This window comes from Phocoena sinus, chromosome 11 (assembly GCF_008692025.1).
Source record: "Phocoena sinus isolate mPhoSin1 chromosome 11, mPhoSin1.pri, whole genome shotgun sequence".
In the NCBI taxonomy this organism is placed as follows: domain Eukaryota; kingdom Metazoa; phylum Chordata; class Mammalia; order Artiodactyla; family Phocoenidae; genus Phocoena; species Phocoena sinus.
In genome coordinates, this window is record NC_045773.1 from 26,276,676 (window position 1) to 26,297,981 (window position 21,306).

The 21,306-nt window shown below is 40.8% G+C and overlaps 1 protein-coding gene across 2 annotated transcripts in view; it reads right to left on the bottom strand.

Annotated features, from left to right (window-relative positions):
* Positions 1-550: 550 nt before the first annotated feature.
* The window catches only part of SYNPR (synaptoporin), a 296,179-nt gene continuing 275,423 nt past the window's right edge, over positions 551-21,306 (bottom strand). Inside the window, exons 5-6 of one of the 2 annotated variants that reach the window (XM_032649185.1) lie at positions 6,485-6,676; positions 551-2,255 (exon numbers count right to left, since the gene is read on the bottom strand). In XM_032649185.1, the coding sequence (XP_032505076.1) occupies positions 1,998-2,255; positions 6,485-6,676 (450 nt within the window). In that variant the 3' untranslated portion in view covers positions 551-1,997. The remainder of the gene's footprint in view (positions 2,256-6,484; positions 6,677-21,306) is intronic. The other variant, XM_032649187.1, reaches the window with a different exon arrangement.

The following is a 21,306-nucleotide window of genomic DNA, read 5'->3' on the forward strand; positions in this document are numbered from 1 at the left end:
GGACACCCCCCACCCCCCGCTCCAATAAGCAGCGACACCTCTCTCAAAGCCCCCCTCACACATTATGTGCTACATATCCGTCCTGTCTCCTGCCATCTGAGAGCTTTGCAAGCCTACTCTCTGCCTGGGATACTCTCCCTTCCACCATGTCCTTGTGAAATTGTGCGCTGTCTTGAGGCAGATTCAAGCTCCTTGACTTTCCCCTAAGCAGCTCGAGTCCCCCTCGAATCTATAAGCATTCTCATAGAATCCTGTGTCTTTGTTGCGCACAGTGTAACTGGGGTATGATTATTTTACTGTCTGTCTCCTCAATAGAATGTAAGCCTCCTGAGGTGGGGCGTGTTTCTGCTTTCGCTATTGTATCCCCAGTGCCTGGCAGAGCAGTGGGTATACAGGAGGTCCTGGAATGACGGAATCAATCAATGAACAGCCCTGGGCTCATAAAGCAAGGTCAGGGTGAGAGACTGGGAAGACTGTGCACTCATCCTTTGTTCTCTCATTGTTCAAGCTCACCAGGTTCTATTGCTGTAACTCTCCATTATCCAGCCAGCACGGTATGCAATAACTTTATTAAGGTCAAAGAGATATCACGATACAGATTTATCCAACAGGATCCAGAAGTGGTTTATACATACCATCTAAAACACAGCTGTTTTGGCCTAAAATATTTCCAACATCACAGATCACACAATGAGTTTATACATCGATAACGACTTTTATCTGGAAATACAGATGCTCAGCTTGCTCTCACTGTTGGGCCCTGGCATTTCAATTGAGTTAAGACAAACAGGCAAAGATTCACATTTTCTTGATAATGAATACATTCTGGGGAATATTTAATGAGAAATATTTAATATTTAATGACAGAAAGGAAGTCATTTTTAACTTATGGGTAACATTCAAATCAGACTTTGTAAGTTGAGCCGAGACTTGAGAATTTTTAATAATTGGATCTAGGACATATTAGCTTTACAAATAAACAGGATTTGAAAGTTTAGCTGGTAGTGTAGGTTCCACAGACTATCCTTCATAAATTAACATGTTAGCACACTATCTTGACTATGGTGTCTGATACCTACATCTCCATTATTCTAAGGAAACAAAACTCCATCCACACTCATAGTTATTGGGCCCATTGTTCATGGTCCATAGCATAAAAGCCACAAAACACCATAGAAAGTTACAAGAATGTAAATATTTAGCTAACTAAATAGCATAAATATTGGGCAATTTCCATCTACAACACTGAATATATACTAATCAGGGAAAAACAAAAACCCCAAATCTTAGTTACAATGCATTCAGAACTGGATAAAGCCAGAGAGACAAATTTGCAAGTATACAAAGTAGTGAATATATTTCTGTAAACGTCCATTTAACAAATACGTGGTACAAACTGGAAAATTTTCATAAATACAGTTCAAATGTTCATTTTGTGAGAAAATGCTTATTCATGCACTAAATCATATGAGCACTGATTCATCAAATAAAAAAAAATACAGAGTAATTGTTTGAAAGCAATACTTAGAGACTCACAATTCTACAGGGTCTGCAACTAAAAATTAATAATACATGCACGTTGTGATGCACCAAACAGTATTAGAGAAAATCACTAAAATGCTTTTCGCGCCCAAAATCGTAAGAAAACTCAGTGCTGTTTAATTTACTTTATGCATATTACATACCAGAGACTTTAAGCTACAAAATGCTTCTACTATCTCAACACGCATACAAAACGACCATAAAAGTATCTGTGTATATAACAAGGTACTCTCCAATCAGCCATCTTGATGAATCATGTATCTCCTCATGTCATCTCATCTCTAAGTACCATTCATCACGACCCAGGCCTTTCTGCTTTAATGAGGACTAACAGATCTCTTATTTACATTCAACACTCCCTGAATTAATAACTGATTGAAACTCTTAAAAAATTCTCCTGCCACTGACATGGAAGGTGGTGAGGCTGTCTTTGGAAGAATGCCAACACTACCCTGTTAAATCTGATTGGTAAAAGAAGCAGGGCCACCGGACTGTTGGCCAAACTCATCCGAGGATGGCCCCAAACTCGCCTGCTGGTTGTACCCACTGCTTGATCCATAGGTGTCTTGGTTGTACCCGCCTTGGTTATAGCTACTGGAGTGTCTCTCCACTGGGTCTGAAAGGTATCTCTGGCTCGAGGAATGCCAGCCGGTCTCCTTGAAAACAAACCAGATGTTTCCAGCCCAGAGAATAAAGTTCAAGAATCCAAAGACCTGAAGGAGGATCAAAGCAAGTGAGTTGACAGACTGGACAGAAACCCCAGAAAAATCTCAGTTTCAGAAAAATCCTTCACAACACAAAAGGTCACTTTTCACCTCAATGTGGAGGCCTCTTCCAATTTCACATTTGGAGTCACTGTTTCATTTAGAATATCTGACTTTTCATGAAGGCTTGCTACAATACATGTTAGGCACTGCATAAAAGGCTTTATGTATATCCATTCATTTAGGCAAAGAAGGTGCTATTATTACACCCATATTAAAGATGTGAAAACTGAGGTTCAGCAAAGATAAGGATTTTATCCAAGGTCACATGGCGTGGTTAGTAGTAGACCTGGGACAAGCCTTGTTCCATCTAACTCCATAGACAGAGCGCCTACCTAATCCATCACTACCTCCCCAGATGAGGTAATCCTCATGGTGTGTAAGATATCTTCAGGGGACACAGGGTTGAGTATTTTCATTTTAATGATGGTGCATTAATTTATAAGGTTACCTTCACTTTAATGCTAGAGTTACTACTTTTCCATTTATTGAAATGATATAAATAAAATGAATCAACCTAACAAGTATGGAGTGGGCTTCCCTGGTGGCGCAGTGGTTGAGAGTCCGCCTGCCGATGCAGGGGACGCAGGTTCGTGCCCCGGTCCGGGAAGATCCCACATGCCACGGAGTGGCTGGGCCCATGAGCCATGGCCGCTGGGCCTGTGCGTCCGGAGCCTGTGCTCTGCAACGGCAGAGGCCACAGCAGTGAGAGGCCCGCGTATACCGCAAAAAAAAAAAAAAAAAAGTATGGAGTAAGCAATGGTACAGGTGGAATGCAGACAAGTACACGCATGGTAGTGTGCACAGAGGTTGTGCTTCTTTGAATAATTGTACTTTCTGTGCCTCTCACAGTCAGAAGTGAATGCCCAAACCACACTCTGAATAAAGTTCAGGTTGCAGAGAGGTATGGAATGTTTTCTCAAGAACTGAATATGAGACTTTCCTATGGAAACTCCTCTCACTCTCCAGAAGGGTGTCCTTGGCGAGCCAGAGGACTGGGTATCACTTCCCTGGGGCCCGAGTGTTTGACGGAAGCAGAACTGTTTGCTTCTGTAAGAGGCCCAAACAGAACAGTTGTTCCCCAGCCTCTTCCAAGGCGGACTCGTTGACTGGGAATTAAGCAAGGCAGTCAGTTTTAACAGCCCGCTTTTGGAAACAGCCAATGATAGTGTGACACAAAGCTGTGATGACATTAAAGTATATTCAATAGCCACTCCAGCACGATGGTGACCAAACAAAATGGACTTGGGCAGAGGCCATAGCTCTGGAGTAGGCTTCTAGAAGTCCCTTGCAGTGTCAAAATAATTTATCCCTTATTTGTTGGATGGTGGGATGCTTCAGAGTGCCCTGGGGGTGGGAGTGGCAGGCTAGGTAGTCAAGATGAAGGACTTCGGGGGCTTGAAACATGGGCTCCAAACTTCAAAATTTTAGCAGCAAGTGGATCAGGACACACTACCTGAATCTCAGTCTTGGAGCCATCCCCTCTGGCTTTGGAATTCGAGTGGCCTGGGCTCTGCAATTTTTTGCTTTATGATTCTGGACAAGGCAGTTAGCCTCTGAACATCAGCATTTTAAAAATTCTATGAAATGGAGACAATTATTCCTTCCTTGGGGGATAGTTGTGAGGATTAAAGAGGATGTGTGTGAAGCAGCTAGACAGTGCTGGACACGTTAGTAAATGCTTACTGATTGCTAAGCTATGCTATGAATCACTTTCTAAAATATTTCCATGAATTGTATTCAGTTGACTCTTTTGCTGAGGCATAAACTGAAGCAGGGCTTTGAGGCCATATTCTTGAGGTGTCAACAGCCCAAACTGAGCATCTAGGCGGCTAACCAATCACATTGAAGACTGGGCTATCCAGACCTCCCTCCCTCCCTCCCTTCCTTCTTCTCTTTCCCCATCCCATCCTTTTGTCTTCCTTTAACCTTAACTGAGATTTATTTAACATAATTTTGTGCCATGTTCTAGGCTCCTTGCTGAGGGAGATACAAAACACAAATAAGGTACTTGTAGTATAATAGTTGCATGATCAAAATGAATTAGGTAATCACTGACACAACTCTAATTTACATATAGGACGTTTTAACCATGTGTACAATAACTAGGATACTTTCCATCAAAGGGGAGAGCTTGATTAAATTACACCTCTGTAAGTATAGGTTGATATATGAGTAGAAAAAATGATCTTGGAATCTTTTCAGATATGAAGGGATGGCTCTGCCCAGGACTATAATTTTACCTGTTTTCTATTCCTTGGTCCCTCCCTTTCCCCTGATGCTACTTTGTCTCTAAAAAAGGGATGCTTGAGAAGAGCCTAGAAATTAGGGAAATGCAACTTAAAAGTAAGTACATAAACAAGGCATTGCCATGGGCCTATTTAAGGAGCGGTGATGTTTTATCGTCATCACAGAGGTATCACAGATCTCTTGTCTGGCACATTTTAGGGGCACGTGAGCCCTCGAATTTGTTCTTGCCATTTTGTTGCGACTGAAATCAGAGTAGGGATTTTGATTCTAGCCTAGATGTGGGACAACAGAGAGACTGAAAAACACAGTACATAACATGAGAAAGAATGGAGAGAAGACATCTAGATTATCTGAGGACATGTACCATCATTGCTTCCGTGAAGCTGGAGGAACAGAAGTAGAAATTATGGATGGTTCGTCCGTTTCTGGTACTTGTGACCCAACCATTATACCCCATATAGACATTGGTACCAGCAGTGGGATCCAAAGAACGGATTTTAGGGATACGAAGACTGTTTTGCTTTAGCCAGTTTAAATGGAGTTTTCTGCCACTAGGAACTGGAGCACACAAACACAGATCCAGAACGATAACAGCACCTGACCTGCCCTTCCACACACGACGTGCTTTGCTTTCCATCCATTCTTCTTTTGATTTTTAAGACATACGTCACATTGTTTCTCATTCAAAATTTGCATCTCCTAGTCTAAACTTATTAGAGACATCAGAAGCAGAATTAAATGGACTGTGCAGGATGTCATAATTTACTAGAAGAACTAACAAACACACTGAATGATTTTATCTTTGTTCTCTTAGATTCTGAGATCAGGGTGATAATAATTTTTATTAAGCACTGCCTGTAAACAAACTACAGAAGTAGTAGAATGTATTTTAATGTACACCTCAAAGTATTCATTCATAGCTGTGGCCAGAAGTAAATAAAAATTACTGTGAGACCCTAATATATAGTTTATTTCAATGTTTACTATCTTATTACTAAGGCAAGATTCACAGTCAAATCACCAGCAGCTGATTAGCCACACTTTTTCCCTTCTTAAATGCCTTCTCAGATTAAATTCCAGAAAGTTGTAGAAACATAAGTTAACCTTGAAGCAAAGATAATTAATTTTTAAGGGTGGCTAAAGAATGTCGATCCTTTATCAAACACTCTTTTATCAAACACTGAGCCCTCTATTATTCGGTAACTACTGCTTTTTGCTGCTACTATAGCTTCTGTTTCTCAGATACAGTTTCTTTCTTTGGAGTAACACAAGTTCTTATACTCATAAAATAAGAATCCAATTTAGTGGCCCTGCTATCTGTCAGGTGTTCTGTCTCCCTGTAAGAGCCATACACTTGATGATAATATTTGACTGTTCAACGAATACAGTTTGGCTTTTCCAAAGTTATCAAGCAACTAAGTCAGAAGCATGGAAAAGATTAAAAAAATTACCATAACTACTATAGGTATTTTTTATACTTTGCATTTCTATCTGTACCCTACTGGGTCTGCGTATTTTTCTCTAGACAATCAACTGGGTGTATTCTAACTATGTGTGGCTGGAACAGTGTTTTCTTTCCAGGAAACCTCTATGCCATCAAATATTCCTTTCAACTTCCGGCAGACTTTAGACTTAAAGTTTAGATTTTATATCTGCTTCTGGCTTAGAATTCTGACTTGACTGTCATCCAAGCAACAGCTGCCAGTACCTGCTGGGCTCTTATTAAGAACTCTTTAATTGGCAGCATTAAAGTCTATGGGTAGAAAACTGGAAGGCCAAAGGATCATCTTGCCTGTGGAGTGAACTATCACCTTTTAGACTGGACTCATTTCAGAGGCAAAATTCCCCAGAAGACTCCTGAGATGTTTTTCTGACTCCTGTGACTGGCAAACAAAGATTTGGGAGGTAAAGCATAGAGGGAAACATACCACAGAAGTGTTTAGGCTGGACATCACAGGGCTGTGGACAGCCATGCATTTGTTGGACGGCTGTTTGCAAGCTGACATCAGTAACAATACTTCTTTGGGATCCGTAGCAACCTTGACATCAGACAGCCCTTTTGCCCAAGCTGATGAACCCACCAACCACAAGAAAGAAAAGACTACAGTGACGATGAAGTCCTACAGAGACAAACAGAAAGATAAAACAGGAAGAGAAAAGTGAGTTCTAGAAACAAATTGATTCGTTTATACAACTCTTTGGTTTGCCTTTTGAAAAATTCCAAGACCCCATAGCATTGGAACCATGTTGAGAAATGAATAAAGGAAAGTTTTGTGGTACTGTATTTATATTTCTAGAAAATAGACTTATTAAAATCACAATAGTAATAATAACTTTTACTGAGCACTTATTATGTGAAGTATTATTCCAAGTTTACATGTATTAATTCATTTAATCCTAACAACAGCACTATGAACCAGTGAACTTGACTATTCTGTACTGCTTTTCTTGTCTGCTTTAAGGAACATTCATGTTTTTATTTAAAACAAGTACCTTAAGTTAAAAAGATTGAGGTCCTGCTTAAGTTAAATATGACACAGTAGAAATGAATCACTTTCCATAAACAAACTTTATGGCTGAAGTCAGGATCTATGTCCTTGGAGTAAATATGTTATTTTGGGGAGCTAATGCAACACTTTTCCCCCCTAGTACCATTTCATACAGAGGGATGGTATACTGTACTAAGGTATCTCATATGAGTTAAAAGCTCAGTCTATCATCTATAGGCCTGGGGTTGAATCCTGACTTTGCTGCTTACTAGCTGTGTCCTTAGGCACTTTACCACAAAACTTAATACTTGAAGCCTCAATTTAACCCTCTGTCAATTGGGATAACAGTATCTGTCTCACTGGATGGTGGTAAGGAGTGAAAATGTGTATGTTTGCCTCTTTTCCCCAGTAAGAGGTCAGCTCCATGAGGGCAGGGCCTTTGTCCCTTTTGCTTATTGTTGGGTATTGGCAGAAGAGGTGCCAGCAACATTTGTTGAGAAAATAAATGAAAGAATAAATGAGTATACAAAATGGTCCCAGTTGGGTTCTATAAATTTCTGTATAGGAGTTTACCAGGTGGCAATGGTAGGATTAAAGATGACTTTTGTTTTATATAAACTTGTATATTTTAAAACATATTTTATAATTAGACCAAATAAAAACAGCATGGCAATGTGATCAAAGCACTGATTGATTATATCAATGGCTCGCCCAGACAGAACTTCAGGTGGCCCTATTTGTCCTTACAGCAGCACCACCAGGATTTATAATTAGACCAAATAATAAATGTCATTAGAATTGAGAGTTTTAGCATCAAAAGTTTCAGAAAGCAGCCTCAGGCCAAGTTTTCTATACCTGAGCAAAGTGTGACAACTTGGCAACTATGTCAAAATTCTAGCTAGAGTATAAATTAGCCTCAACTTTTTTTTGGTCTTTTGCTAAGCCTAAGTTTGAAGTTACATTCAGGGAGAGATGTGGGAGCAAAGCTCTGACAGGCCTAGGACTGCAGCAAAGAAAAGATTTTTTTCCGCGATAGAGCCAAGCGCAGGGATGGGAGAACAAATCTCACACGCACCCCCCAGAAGGCGAGGGGCTGGTGGGTGGTGGGGTATTTATGGGATGAGGAACAAAGCAGCAGGGCGGGCAGAGGCGTGTGGGGCGTGGGGAAAGGTGATTGGAAAAAGGTGCAGGAATCCTCATTCTGCGCAGGCGTCACGAGGCTACAGGCCTCTGCACGTGGCGTTTTCGACACGCTGACGCCAAAAGGTCACCTAGAGGACACTGGCGCATGCCCAGTTGAAGGGTTGTTGGTCCCATCCTCTCTTGACCAGCTCATCTGGAACTAGACACAGCTGACTCCAAGTTTCTTCTGCCTGGAGGACAGGCAAGTCTTAAAACAACCTTGATTAAGGAAGGCAGGTGAAATGGATTTAACCCACGGTTTCCCTCCAATTGGCCAAACCCAATTGGAACCCCATGTGATCCATGCAAGTCACCTCTTGGACATAGAACATGGTGGACAGGGCAGAGCGTCCATCAAAAGCTGTCCCAAACTAGTGGCTGTCTTAGGAAACAGCTGCTGTCACATTAAATGTGCTGTCACATTTAGAGTGCTTCCTATATGCTAGACACTCTGCTAACCACTTACAGACATCATTAGCCTTACAGCGAGGTACTGAGGTTAGCCCTGCTTTTCTCAGGAGGAAACTGAAACACAGACAGGTCAAATACTTTCCTTATAACTAGTGCCTGGCTTGACAACTGTGCCGTATCATGAGCTCACCCTCACCCTCAGTGTAGCTGGATTTACTTTGCTAAGTCAGCTTTCAGGAATACCAGAATGAAGCTGTGAATCAGGGGACACAGAAATCAAACAGCAAGATAGAAGCTCAGCTCACAGAAGAGCTTTGGATTTTTCAAAGAGAGTATCACTAAGCAGTGGCTGGATGGGATAACCTTCTGGGTCCACTCACAGATTTATTTCATTATTTCATTTGGAACACTAATAAAAGTGACACCTGACTTCTAGAGAATGTCTAGTTTTTAACACACTATGGCAGAAGATCATTTGACCTTCACAATAACTGCATGAGGGCGAAGACAATTATACCCATTTTACAGATTCAGGGAAGTTAAATGATGTGTCCGAGTTGTCATAAGTAACAGAGATTTGAATTCAGGACATTGGGCTCCATGTTTAATGAGTGGTTTTCCATTATGCCCAGGTGTTCTGAAATTTGGGCTATCTAATTGTGGAGACACAGACATAGCAATAACACTGAGCTACAGAGGAAGAAATGCTTTCTCCTTCAGGATTCTCTTGTAATCTGAGTAGTAAAGGAGAAAGTCTCAGTTGGATGTTAATATGTCTCTAACACCTATTTAACAAATATTTAATACCTACCTATCAAAGAAAATTGGCCCCAGGCTCAGAGCCTTCAGGCAAACAATGGTACCTTGCGGGAATACAGTACTCTTTATTTTCTAATGATTCATTTCTATGTTTATCTTCTAATTATGTCAAATAATGCTGGATTTCTGTATCCAGGAGTGGTACAGGAGTTTCTTAAAAAATAAATTTTATTGAAGTTACCAAATAATTTAAAGAACAACAGTAAATAATTTCTGGCCCACATGACAGAAGCAGGGCAGAGAATGTCTGAGGTTTGGAAAGATCTGCATGGCCACATCCTGGGCTGGGAACACTGAGACTCTAACCCAGTGCTATCTCATAGGCACAGAATGGGAGCCAGAGATGTGAGTCACATATCTAATTTTCAGTTTTATAGTAAACACATTAAAAAAAAGCAAAAAGAGATTGGTGCAATTAATCATATTAATACATCATATGTATTTATATAATACAGTTCAACATATAAAAATATTATCATTTCATACATTATAAAATTATAAATAAGACATTTTACTTTTTTTGGTATTGTTTTTTTTTTTTTTTTTTTTTTTTTTGCGGTACGTGGACCTCTCACTCTTGTGGCCCCTCCCGTCGCAGAGCACAGGCTCCGGACGCGCAGGCCCAGCGACCATGGCTCACGGGCCCAGCCACTCCACGGCATGTGGGATCTTCCCGGACCGGGGCACGAACCCGTGTCCCCTGCATCGGCAGGCGGACTCTCAACCACTGCGCCACCAGGGAGGCCCGGTATTGTTTTTAAAACCTGGTGTAATTTATACCTACAGCACACCTTAATTTGGTATTAGCTACATTTCAAGTGTTCAACAGTCACATGTGCTAGGGGACAGCATAACACCAATCCACAATTAACAAGTGGAAGCACTTGTTGAGGGTCCACTGAAAGTGATGCCCTTTGTCTTGTTTTGGGTCACTAATGTCACAATTTTTCTTAGTACTTGAGCCTGAGATGGCACTGGTAGCCGTCTCTCAGCTTAGCTTTTACAAGGCCAGCACGCCTCTTGCATCTGTCCTGGCCTATAGGATTTCTTACATAGGTTGATAGGATGGCATAATCCATTGCCCCAGTGGTCTGGTGGAGGACTGAAGGCAGATCAATGACCAAAGGGAGGCTTGGGTTTTTGGTACTGGCAGCCAAGGGAAGAGATGGGCCCACAGAAACAGCTCCACTAAGTGGGAGCTACATTTCAGCCTAGATGTAGGGGAAAAGTCTGACTTGACCCCTCTATTCTGACCACATGTGCCAGGATGGTGACTGGTGAAATGGGATGAAATATGGAGTCCCATTTTACAGATGGGATCAATTACTTAAACCCAGCATGAAAGACGCAGAGCCAGGATTCGGACCCAGGGAGTTCAGCTCCAGAATCTGTGTTTTTTTCCTATAATATTTATTGGAGGACAGTTGATTTACAATGCTGTGTTAGTTTCAGGTGTACAGCAAAGTGAATCAGTTACACATATACATATATCAGAATCTGTGTTCTTAATCTATTATAAAAGCACTCTGTTGCTTTTAGAGGCCCATGGTTTTATTGACTCATAATAAAAATTAAGTTGCAATATTCATACTTACGGCTATCATTTATAGAGCAGTTACTACGTACCAGACACTGTGTATTTCATGTATCACTCATTTAAGTCTCATAATAACACTTTGAAGCGGCTATTGTTGACCCCACTTTACCAATGAGCAAATCAATGTTCAGAAAGATCAAGTGAGTTGCTGGAGGTCTGAGAGTCACTAAGTTGCTGAGCTTTGTTTGCGACCAAGGTTTGCAGGGCTTCAAAGTCTGTGTCTCTCATCAGAAGGTGAACGTCATTATATTCCAAACCAGCTTTGATGGGGGGCCGCACCGTGTGTCAGGCCTGAGGTTGATGTGCTTTACACGTTTAGCCTCAGTTCAGCCTAACCACAACCCTATGGAGTAGCGTCAGTTTTTCTATTTTACAGATGAAGGAGGAGGGCTTAGAGAAGGTAAGTGATTAGAGGAATTGGGTACCAAACTCAGTCCTGACTCCAAATCCCATTGATTCGTTCATTCGTCCATCATTTTACTTGTCCCTTTTCCCAATCATATATTCAGTATTGATTATTTTCCCACTCTGGGCTGGGTACAGTTCTAAAAATGGAGGAGGAGCTGGCAAACACTGGCCAAAGAACTGTTCCTGGCCCTCAGGTGGTTTACATCTTTGCCCTTTCTGCACTGTCTGGGTTGTTTTGTGTTATTACTGCCAGATACACTATCAGCTAATCAGGATCTTGCAGAAAGAAAGCTGCAGTGGATGGGGTTGTTCTGTTACAGGGGCTGAGTAATAATCAGTCATCTGGTTTCACATGTGAAGAATCTGGCTGACACTGGAGAATCAATGTAGGATTTCATTTCTTTTTCTCTTAAGTTAAATTTGATTATGATCGACACACTGCACTTTTTCAGTCTGTTCCCAGAGAACTTTATCAATTGATTTGTGGTTGTTCAGCTGTGGAACTGAGGCCTCCTGTTTCTTCTTGTTTTCTTTTCTTATGAAAAGAAAAAAAAATTTTATGCATCTCTCCCTGTAGCTCAGTGAGAGACAACTGATTTCATAATCTGGGTGCAAGAAGGAGGTGTTCTTGGCTGTTTGGCGATCTTGGAGTAGATGGCAAGGTCTTCAGTAGCTTTCTGCAATGCTGTTGTAAATCACAGGTTAAAAACATTCCTTACAACCTGCTCTGAATTCCAATCGATCCAGCCTAAACCTTTCATTACAAATAGCACAAACATTTCCAAACAAGTCCATAATAATATAAGAAAATTAATAACTGCTCAAAATAAATTAATAGTAATAATGTTATTAGTAGTAGCTGCTATTGATTCAGTGTTTACTATAAGCCAAGCACTGTTCCAAGAACTTTACATACATTATTCTACTTTCTTCACCAAGAATTTGTGAGGTAGGTCTTATATATAGGTTTTTAGGAAAGAATCACCTAGTAGTTCACTCTACAGTCTTTGGAATCTGGTAGCCCTGGGTTCAAATCTCAACTCTTTCTAAGTAGCTCTGGGACCCTTTAAGCCTCAGTTTTCCAATCTGTAAAAAGGGGCAATAATAACATAAAATTTCATAGGGTTTTTGCTAAGGATAAATGAGTTAATTCAATAAAATGCTTTGCTCAGTGCTTAACACAGAGTAAGCCCTCAATGAATTTACACACACAAACACATATATAGGCAAATTCTATACATAATAATTAAATATATAACAGTATAGAAAAGTGTATTAGTATTATTCAGTGGGTTTTGATGGTCAAATTAGGTGGTTCATTCATTCATTCAACAAATCTCTAGTAAGAACCAATTAGATGCCAGGTCTTAGGAATACAGTAGTTAATAAAAACAGACATGGCCTCAGTATTCATCCTGTTGGAGGAGAATAACTGACTCACATAACCACAGAAGAATGTGTAATTGCAAATGGTGATAATGGCTTTGCAGGAAAGGGACTTGGTGTTTTTAAAACAAACAAAAAGTGTGTGTGGGTCACTGGCCAGTCTAGAGGGACGGGGAAAGCTGCACAGATCTGGTTGTATCCAGAATTCTTTTAGGTTTGTCCCTTGGGTGGCTCTCAAAGCAGACTCATGTTGAATAATAAACACACTACAAAATGACTTATCTGGAAGGCCTATGAATTGTTGTGTAGAGGGAGCTTTGGGCTTCTCTTTACTACCTGCTTAATCTATGCCCAAGAAGGATGCATGTTGACATTGGTCAGGACCAAGAGGGAAGTTTGAGTGGGAGGCGGGGAAGCTTGCTTATTGGGAATTTTGGTGGCCCACATGTCTGCTGAGGCTATCAGCTTTCTGCACTTGCTTACCTGTAATTCTCTCCCTCTAAGAAAGCCAAGCAATAAACAGAGTGAGACCCAGGGGTAAAAAGATCTAGGATGGATCTGCTTATATATCTAAATGTTGGCAGAAGAGTATTCCTGCCTTTCCGGACCCTTGTACTCTACAAGTTTGTAAGCCTAGGAAAACAACCAGGGATGCTACTGTTTCCAGGTGAGTTGCTAGCTTATGTAGAAAATGACACTCTTTCCAAATAGTTGGATACAGGTTTTGACACCTCTACCAGTAAGTACAGAAACAAGTAAGATGCCCAAGTCTTAGACCAGAGGTGAGGCAACTGCTGAAACCAGTTTAGATGTCTTAAAAATAATTGGGAAAAATCATATTTGTAGAGTTAGTCAAGGATAAATCTGGAGATTTAGAGATGCTTATTGAGCATCTTATCAACCTTTTTTATTTTTATGTATTATTTAGCATTTCTAAAATATACTTGGGCCTGCCATTGAAGCAACTAGATGAAAATACTAAGGTTTAAGCAATTAACCAGCTTTGTCCACTTAACGTGAAACATCTGGGCATAGTAAACATATCTGGAAAACACCACGTCAGGCGGCATATAGATGAAACATCTGGAGGAAATGTAGTATATAGGAGACACGGTGGGAGGCTTGAAGTCAAAAGCAGCCCTATTTGAACTTCATCACTCACATGTACCTTGGACTACAATGTTCTTCCAATGTGTGAACAGATAGATAGGTAGACAGAGAGATATGACTTGGGAGTCATATATATGTGATAGCACAAACACACTTTTAAAAAAATAGATGACACACAACTACTTTTTTTCCTCCATACAATGGCAAACAGTAGAGACATGGATAGTTAAAATATCAGGCAATCCAAAGTAATTTCTTAAACTGTCTAAAAATTTAAGTTGCCCCACCGCCAACCTATATTTAAGAATGGATACGTTTTATAGGAAATCATTTCAAGTAAGCTACACTGAGAAATTGTGACTCTGAAAATGCTAGCAGACCTTTTAGGGGCCACCTTCTGAAACAAGTCAGCTCCTTTTTGAACCCTGCTCTGTGCTCTCTTGCTATCACCTTCCCTGAAACTGAAAAAAAAAATGCTTCTCTGGAATTACATAATATTAGAGTGGGAAGGAACTGCTGAAGAGATAAATCCAGGCTGTCAAATACTCCTTTGAAAACATAATCCTATTATTAACTTACTATTCTACACTTACTGAGATATCTCCAGATAGGACATGGAAGAATTGCTATGCACGGCTGGAAATAATACACAGACTTAGAAATTCTCTGGGCTTCAGTGTTGACATCTGTAACATGGAATAGGAGTGCCTACCTTACAGGATTGGTGTGAGGATTAAAATTAAATACAAATGTTAATCATGGAGACTGGAGTATTTTCACTGTTGCATTTATGAAGGTGGTAAAGGTGATGTAACCTTCAATAGACATGGCCTGATTATGTCATGGTCAGTGATATTTGACAATGAATTCAGCTGTAATGATTTGCTTCCCCCCCCTCCCCACTCTGTATTCTGATGTTCTTTCAAAAATACATTCACTCTGCTGAGGTTAAATTCATATGGCCAAAACTTTGTATTTTCTTAATACAGTCTAAAGTTTGAGTCAGTGGTTCTTTGTGGATAGAGCTTCAAACCTATTTGGCAATGACCAGGAGTGTCCCTGTCTGTGTGCGTGTGCGTGTGTGTGAATATATCATCCGGTTACAATACATGATAGAAAAGAACTGGGATAATTGTGTTAAGACACGAAAGGCCATTTGAAGAAGAAGTTCTGCCTGGGATATGTTGGTCACTGCTACATTCTCAGAAGGCACACAGTATGTGCTATTTAAATTCTGTTCATATATTGACCTCATTCACTGGAATGTAAGTTCCTTGGGGATGGAACAGTCTTAGCCACCTGTGTCCCTGTGCCTAGCCAAATGTCTGGCGTGACTTCTCATCTATACCCACTGAATGCAAGAAGAAAGGGAAGAGACTTCACATTTGGCAGTCACCCAGAGTGGAAATCATTTGGATTTCAAAAATCTCACGTTTTGTAAATTATTTCAAAGATATAAGAAACTCCTAACATTGGCTGCCTATAAAAAATTACATGACTGGAAGAAAGGGATGGAAGAAGGGTTTGGGGGGTTTGTTTTTATCATTTTTCTTTATATCTATCCCCCCGTATACCCTTTCAAATAACTGGATTTGAAAACCTTAGTATAATTTTAGAGCAGGCATATTTTACTGGATTTGACCTTCGGCAATTGTGAGAAACTTTTCTGTTTAGGGGAATGATTATGATTATATTTCACACTTCCCTCCCACCGACATTTTTTTTTTTTTTTTTTTTGCAAGTGAGCGAGCGGTGTTAGCACAGTTAGGTTCATGAAAAGAACTGTTATTTTTCAAGCATTGCTTCTGCCTTCCTAGAATTGAAGACCCATTATTCTGTCATCTATCAACCCATCTGTCAGCCTGCAACAGATGGTTAAAACGAAGAACTTCTAAAATACCAACGAGGAAATTATCCTGCACTTCACCATCCACAGCTTAAATTCAGCCTGACTTAAGAAAATTCCTTCGCCACTTCCCCGCTCACCATACAAAGTGAAAACGAGGGAAAATACTACATTTGAATTACAAATTAGAAGCCATTTCCCGAGAGGATGGTTATTGGATTCATCGATGCTGGCTTCACTCTGCCAGTTGGGGAGAAGACAGACCCGGGTTCGAGCCTCATTTATGCTGGTTCTCAGCTGCGTAGCCCTTGGTAGTTTATTTGACCTTGTGGGTCCTTATTTCCTCAACTGAAAAAGTAGACAGTTAATGGCCTGTCTTAGAGAGTTACTGTGGGAATGAAAAAAGAATGGCTAATCTGTGGGACAATATCTTGCACAACTAGGTACCCAATAAGTGATAGGTATTATTATTTTCATCATCAGTTCTTCCTTCTGTTCTTAGCCTATTTCTCATAAGTCTATTCCAGATGGAAGATTCTGTGTCTCTGGCAGGCAAGATTTGAGCAGGTACCTAAGGACAGAAGGAAGGCAAACATGAAAAAGTGACAAGGTGTGGATGAATCTGAGTGTGTGTCTGTCTGTAATGTGTGCTGCGTGCATAGTGTAACTCATGGAAACACGGTGTTGTTGTTTGGTGTGTGTTTGAGGTGAATGAACAGGGAGATGCGTGGAATTGAAATGTCATTGCCTTCTGCAGGAATCCGTTTTTTGTAAGCCTGAGGGGACCAGGGACTTCTGCCCAAACACTCCCCCAAAGAGTCATCATATGTTCTCCTGGTTTTCGTTTTCAGTCAGGATGAAATAAATATTTGTGATTTATACCCTGTCGAGGCATAAATATTAATGGAATCATAACTTATGTTTCTTGCTTTATTTAGCTGATTCCACTTATTTTTGTCAGTTCTATCATATTCCCAACATATAACTGTTAGAATGTAATGCTCACAGTTTCTTTGCAGTGGGAGTTTTGGGGAGGATAGCTTCCTTTTCCCCAGTGCTATTCTTTTCTAAGCGCCAATGTGTGTGATAAGAGAGAATGGCAGGCCTGAAAGCTCTGAGAAGCAAGGTGTGTCCAAGAGCTGCGCTTCTCCACTTTAGGTGCCACGGATCACCTGGGTATCTTGTTGAGATGTGGATTCTGATTCTGGTTCAGTAGGTCTGGAGTAGGTCTGAGAGTTTGTACTTCTAACAAGCTTCCAAGTGATGCCAGGGCTGCTGATCCAGGGACAAACTTTGAGAAGCAGCGTCCTAGCCTATGTGGAAACTTCCTCCCTACAAGTGACCCAGTCCACACCAGAATCCACTGCTCACCACTCCTGCTCTCAAGGGCTTTCCCGCTCTTTGCACACATTGCCACCCTGCCTCACTTTCATATAGGTAGGTCTCATTTTCCCACTTCAACTTTAAGATAACTTTCTTCTTATTTTCTCTCTTCCAGCATTTATTAATTTCTATCCACCAGGCACTGTGCTGAGTCTCATTTAATTCTCAGTGATAAGGTAGGTACTATTGTTACCATCAATTAACAACTGAGAATATAGAGGTACAGTGAGTTGAAATAAATTGCCCAAGGTCACCCACCAAGCAAGTGGTAGGCCCAGGACATATACACAGTTTGACTCCAGAGCCTGGGCCCTCAACCATTATGGCTTTGCTAAGATTATGTCTTACTGAAACTGTGTCAAATATATTTTTATACCTACTGCCACACCTAGTCCAGTATTACTTTTAATAGATATAAGCAGAGAGAGTAAAAATCTGTTATACAAATAAAGAAGAAACATGTATGCTCTTTTTTCCTTTTTTTCCTTTTTGCTTCCCAAACTGATGGCTTAACGAAACCTGTGGAGCTGAGTATTAGGGCGTTAGGACTAACATTATCATACGGAAGTCCAGTAATAGGCACTTGGCTAAAAACTGCATATTATTAGAATCTGGTCTCGAGAAGTTATGCTATGTGGACACAATTTGACCTATGGTATATTAAAATCTGCTATAATGAGATCTCATTATATGCCATATTGTGTCCTGTTGATGAGAGGAAGAAATGAGCTGTTAAAAAAGTGAAGGTTCTACATAAGATATTCTTAGTCACAAAGAGGACCCTGATTCCACACAAATTTGCAGAAATTAGTTGAAGATGTAATAATCTCACACCAGTTTGCAGAGCTGTCCTTGCTAAGTGCCGCTCATAATATTCTGTTTTTAAAGAGAAAAAATTTTTTCCACTATTACAAAAATGAAGCCAAAGAGAAACTGGGTTTTTATTTTGGAGCACAAAGAAAGCTGCACCCTGTTCTGGAAGTAACTATATAACACGCTGGTTCCAGATTTCAGGAACCACCCTCATCGCATTTATGCACCGTGGCAAAGAGTATTGAAACTAGCGGAAAACACCTGGGAAATAAACATTTTGCAAGTACCTTGTTTTGATGATTTGGAGAGAATCTGAAAGCTAAATTACGGTACCTGTTAAAGTAACTGTGTGTAGCTTAAGGTAAAAAGAAATCCACACTTGCAATAATAATAACCTTTTAAAATGTGTTGGAAATATGAGTTGAATCATGCACAATTAGAGATGGGGTCTAAGGTTTTTTTGTACTGAGAAAAATCACCAAGAGTGGAAATAATCTTTGATAAACCTTTCGAGTCTCCCACATTGAGGGCTGTCCTAGCTGTTATGTATGCGTAAGGTTGTGGGCTTGTGTTTGGAGGCCATGTATGAAACATACGGAGCTCTGAGCCCTGGAATTGCTTCCGTTCAGGGAGATGCTCCCACTGAGATGGACCATGTTGCTGCGTTGACGCTTTTTGGTTGGATGGAAGACCAAGTGCCTACAGGGTGGAAATGTTTTATGTTTCTATATATCTTTCTTATATGTGGGCACATGTTTTGTTAGTTTTTGCCTTTTTTTGTTTTTGAATTGATCATTGAATGATCATATGTCAGATGCACATACATTGCACTCTGCTATGTTGTGGGCTTGGAATGGCCATCAGGTCTTTTTGTTTTAGTGACAACTCCCTGCCCCTACCTTACCCAAAGGTTTCAAAACAATGGTTCCCAACCTAGGGCTCCCTTGAAGCACTTTGCGAAGTGTCAATTTGGAACTGAGACTGGATGAGTCTTGTTTCTGGTTTAGTATGTAGCTTTTCTGACCATATTCAGGACAGTGGTAGAAACACACCCCTTGGAGATCACTTCTTTACCATTTTCCCATCTCCTTAGTTTTCATTCTTTAGAGGGTCAGGAGGGCATAGGGATTAATTGCTATAGTTTTAAAGTCAGTGCTGGATTCTTCACGGCTGATTCACCGTGTGACTTTAGCCAAGATCCCTGAACCCTCTCAACCTCAGTTTTCCCATCTGTAAAATGGTGGGACAATACCTACCTCTGAAAACTTTTGTGAGGGTTAACTGAGATGTCACACACGAAACACTCATTACAGGATGCCTGACTTTCATTAACTACTCAACAAATATTGACTGTTAGCATTATTCCTTCCAGGTGAACTAGACGCAGGGCAGAATTGTTTTACGAGGAGACATACTTGTCAAGAATGAGTTCCCAGAGCAGATCATTGGTGGCAGAGGTGCAGCCTTTCTGGAAGTGAGACTGTGGATGCTGGATGCCAACCCACTTGACTAGAATGAGAGCCACCCATTGGCTTTCAGGGCCAGAGACTGGCTGAGTGGTAACTAAATCTAACTAGTTTTGACACCACTTTAATGAAAAGACTGACATTGGCTTCGGCTTCTTGGATGCTCAGCAGCAGTTGCCCAGCTGAATTCCTCCCTCTGAGGCACCTGTACTGCACTGTTCACCTGGCTTTTGTGGGTATTTCTTTCTACTTATTCTGAGAGCGACACTGCCTTTTAACTCTCCACAAGGCCATGCCTGATTTAGGATTTGTATTGCTATGAGCAAAGAACAGTTATTAAAGTATTTTTCTGATCACAGTTTCAGTTACCCCAAAGCACTTAATTCCATGAATTTGGGGAAAAAATGCAATCTTTCCCACAGATACTGTTGTGTTTGCTAAACCACCTGCGTTTTATCAGTACACATATTTTCCACAAGCAAGGCAAACTTTCTCACAACGGTGAGTCTGTCCTAAAGAGGTTTTGATTAACTTTGCTCATAAAAAAGTAGTGAAATAGAGAGCCTTCTTTTTCTAGCATTCACCAACTTCTTCGTTTCTAAATACAAAATGGATGCAAAGGCTAATTTCACCTCAGATATTTGAGAGCACCTACCTCCGTTGGGTCATATAATAGCTATTTATGGATTTAATGAATGGGAAGACCTTGCAAATGAAAATTCCTAATTCGTTTTTCATAATTTTAAATGGAACACTCCTCTAATCCACCCCACCCCTGCCATGCCTGGCATTCAAAACTAAAGAGAAATACCACAGTGTTCTTCCTTAAAATGATAGACAGCAAGTATTCTGTTTGTTTGTTTTTGTAGCTTAATACGAGGAACCAACCTCAAAAAGAATTTGAAATTACTTCAAGTGAGAACTAGAAAAATTATCTAGATAATCCAGGACAATTAAAAAAAACCCAAAAGAAACAAAAAAATCAGTAAACATCATTGATCATTCATTTACTCTTCCACCATGTGTCACGTGGGCTCCTAGACCCTAGAAATATAGGAGCGGACAAAAGCAGACAAAAATCCCTGCCTTGTAGAGTGTACTTTCTTGTGGAGGAGACAAAGAACAAGGTAAATAAGTGAAGTATGTAGTGGTTTGAATAGTGGTGAGTGTTATGGAGAAAAAATAATGCAGGGAAGGAGGAAAGGAAGGGCTGTGATAGGGAGATGGATGCTGAAATTCTAGCTGGGGTGGCCAGGGAAACCTTATTAAGAAGGGAGGTTTTGAGTAAAGACCTGTAGAAAATAAGGGAACCAGCCACGTGGACATCTGGGTAGAACTTTTCAGGCAGAGAGAAAATCAGGCACCAAGGGCTCCAAGATGGGAGAGAGCCTGGTGGGTTTATCAATCTAGAAAAATGGAAGCTTGGAGTAATTCACTTTAAATGAACAGTGGTTCTTTACCTTGTTAGGGTCAGAGACCCTTTATAAGGATGTGATGACAAATGTACATGTACTGCTCCAGGGAAATCGGATCTGGTGAAGAATGAGGAGGGGAAGTAGGAGATTGTGGTCACATTGTCAAAAAGAAGTGACAGGGCTTCCCTGGTGGCTCAGTGGTTGAGAGTCTGCCTGCCGATTCAGGGGACACGGGTTCGTGCCCCGGTCCGGGAGGATCCCGCATGCCACAGAGCGGCTGGGCCCATGAGCCATGGCCGCTGAGCCTGCGCATCCGGAGCCTGTGCTTCGCAACGTGAGAGGCCACAACAGTGAGAGGCCCGCGTACAGCAAAGAAAAAAAAAGAAGTGACAGTAGTCTGAATTAGGGAAGTGTCAGCTGGATTC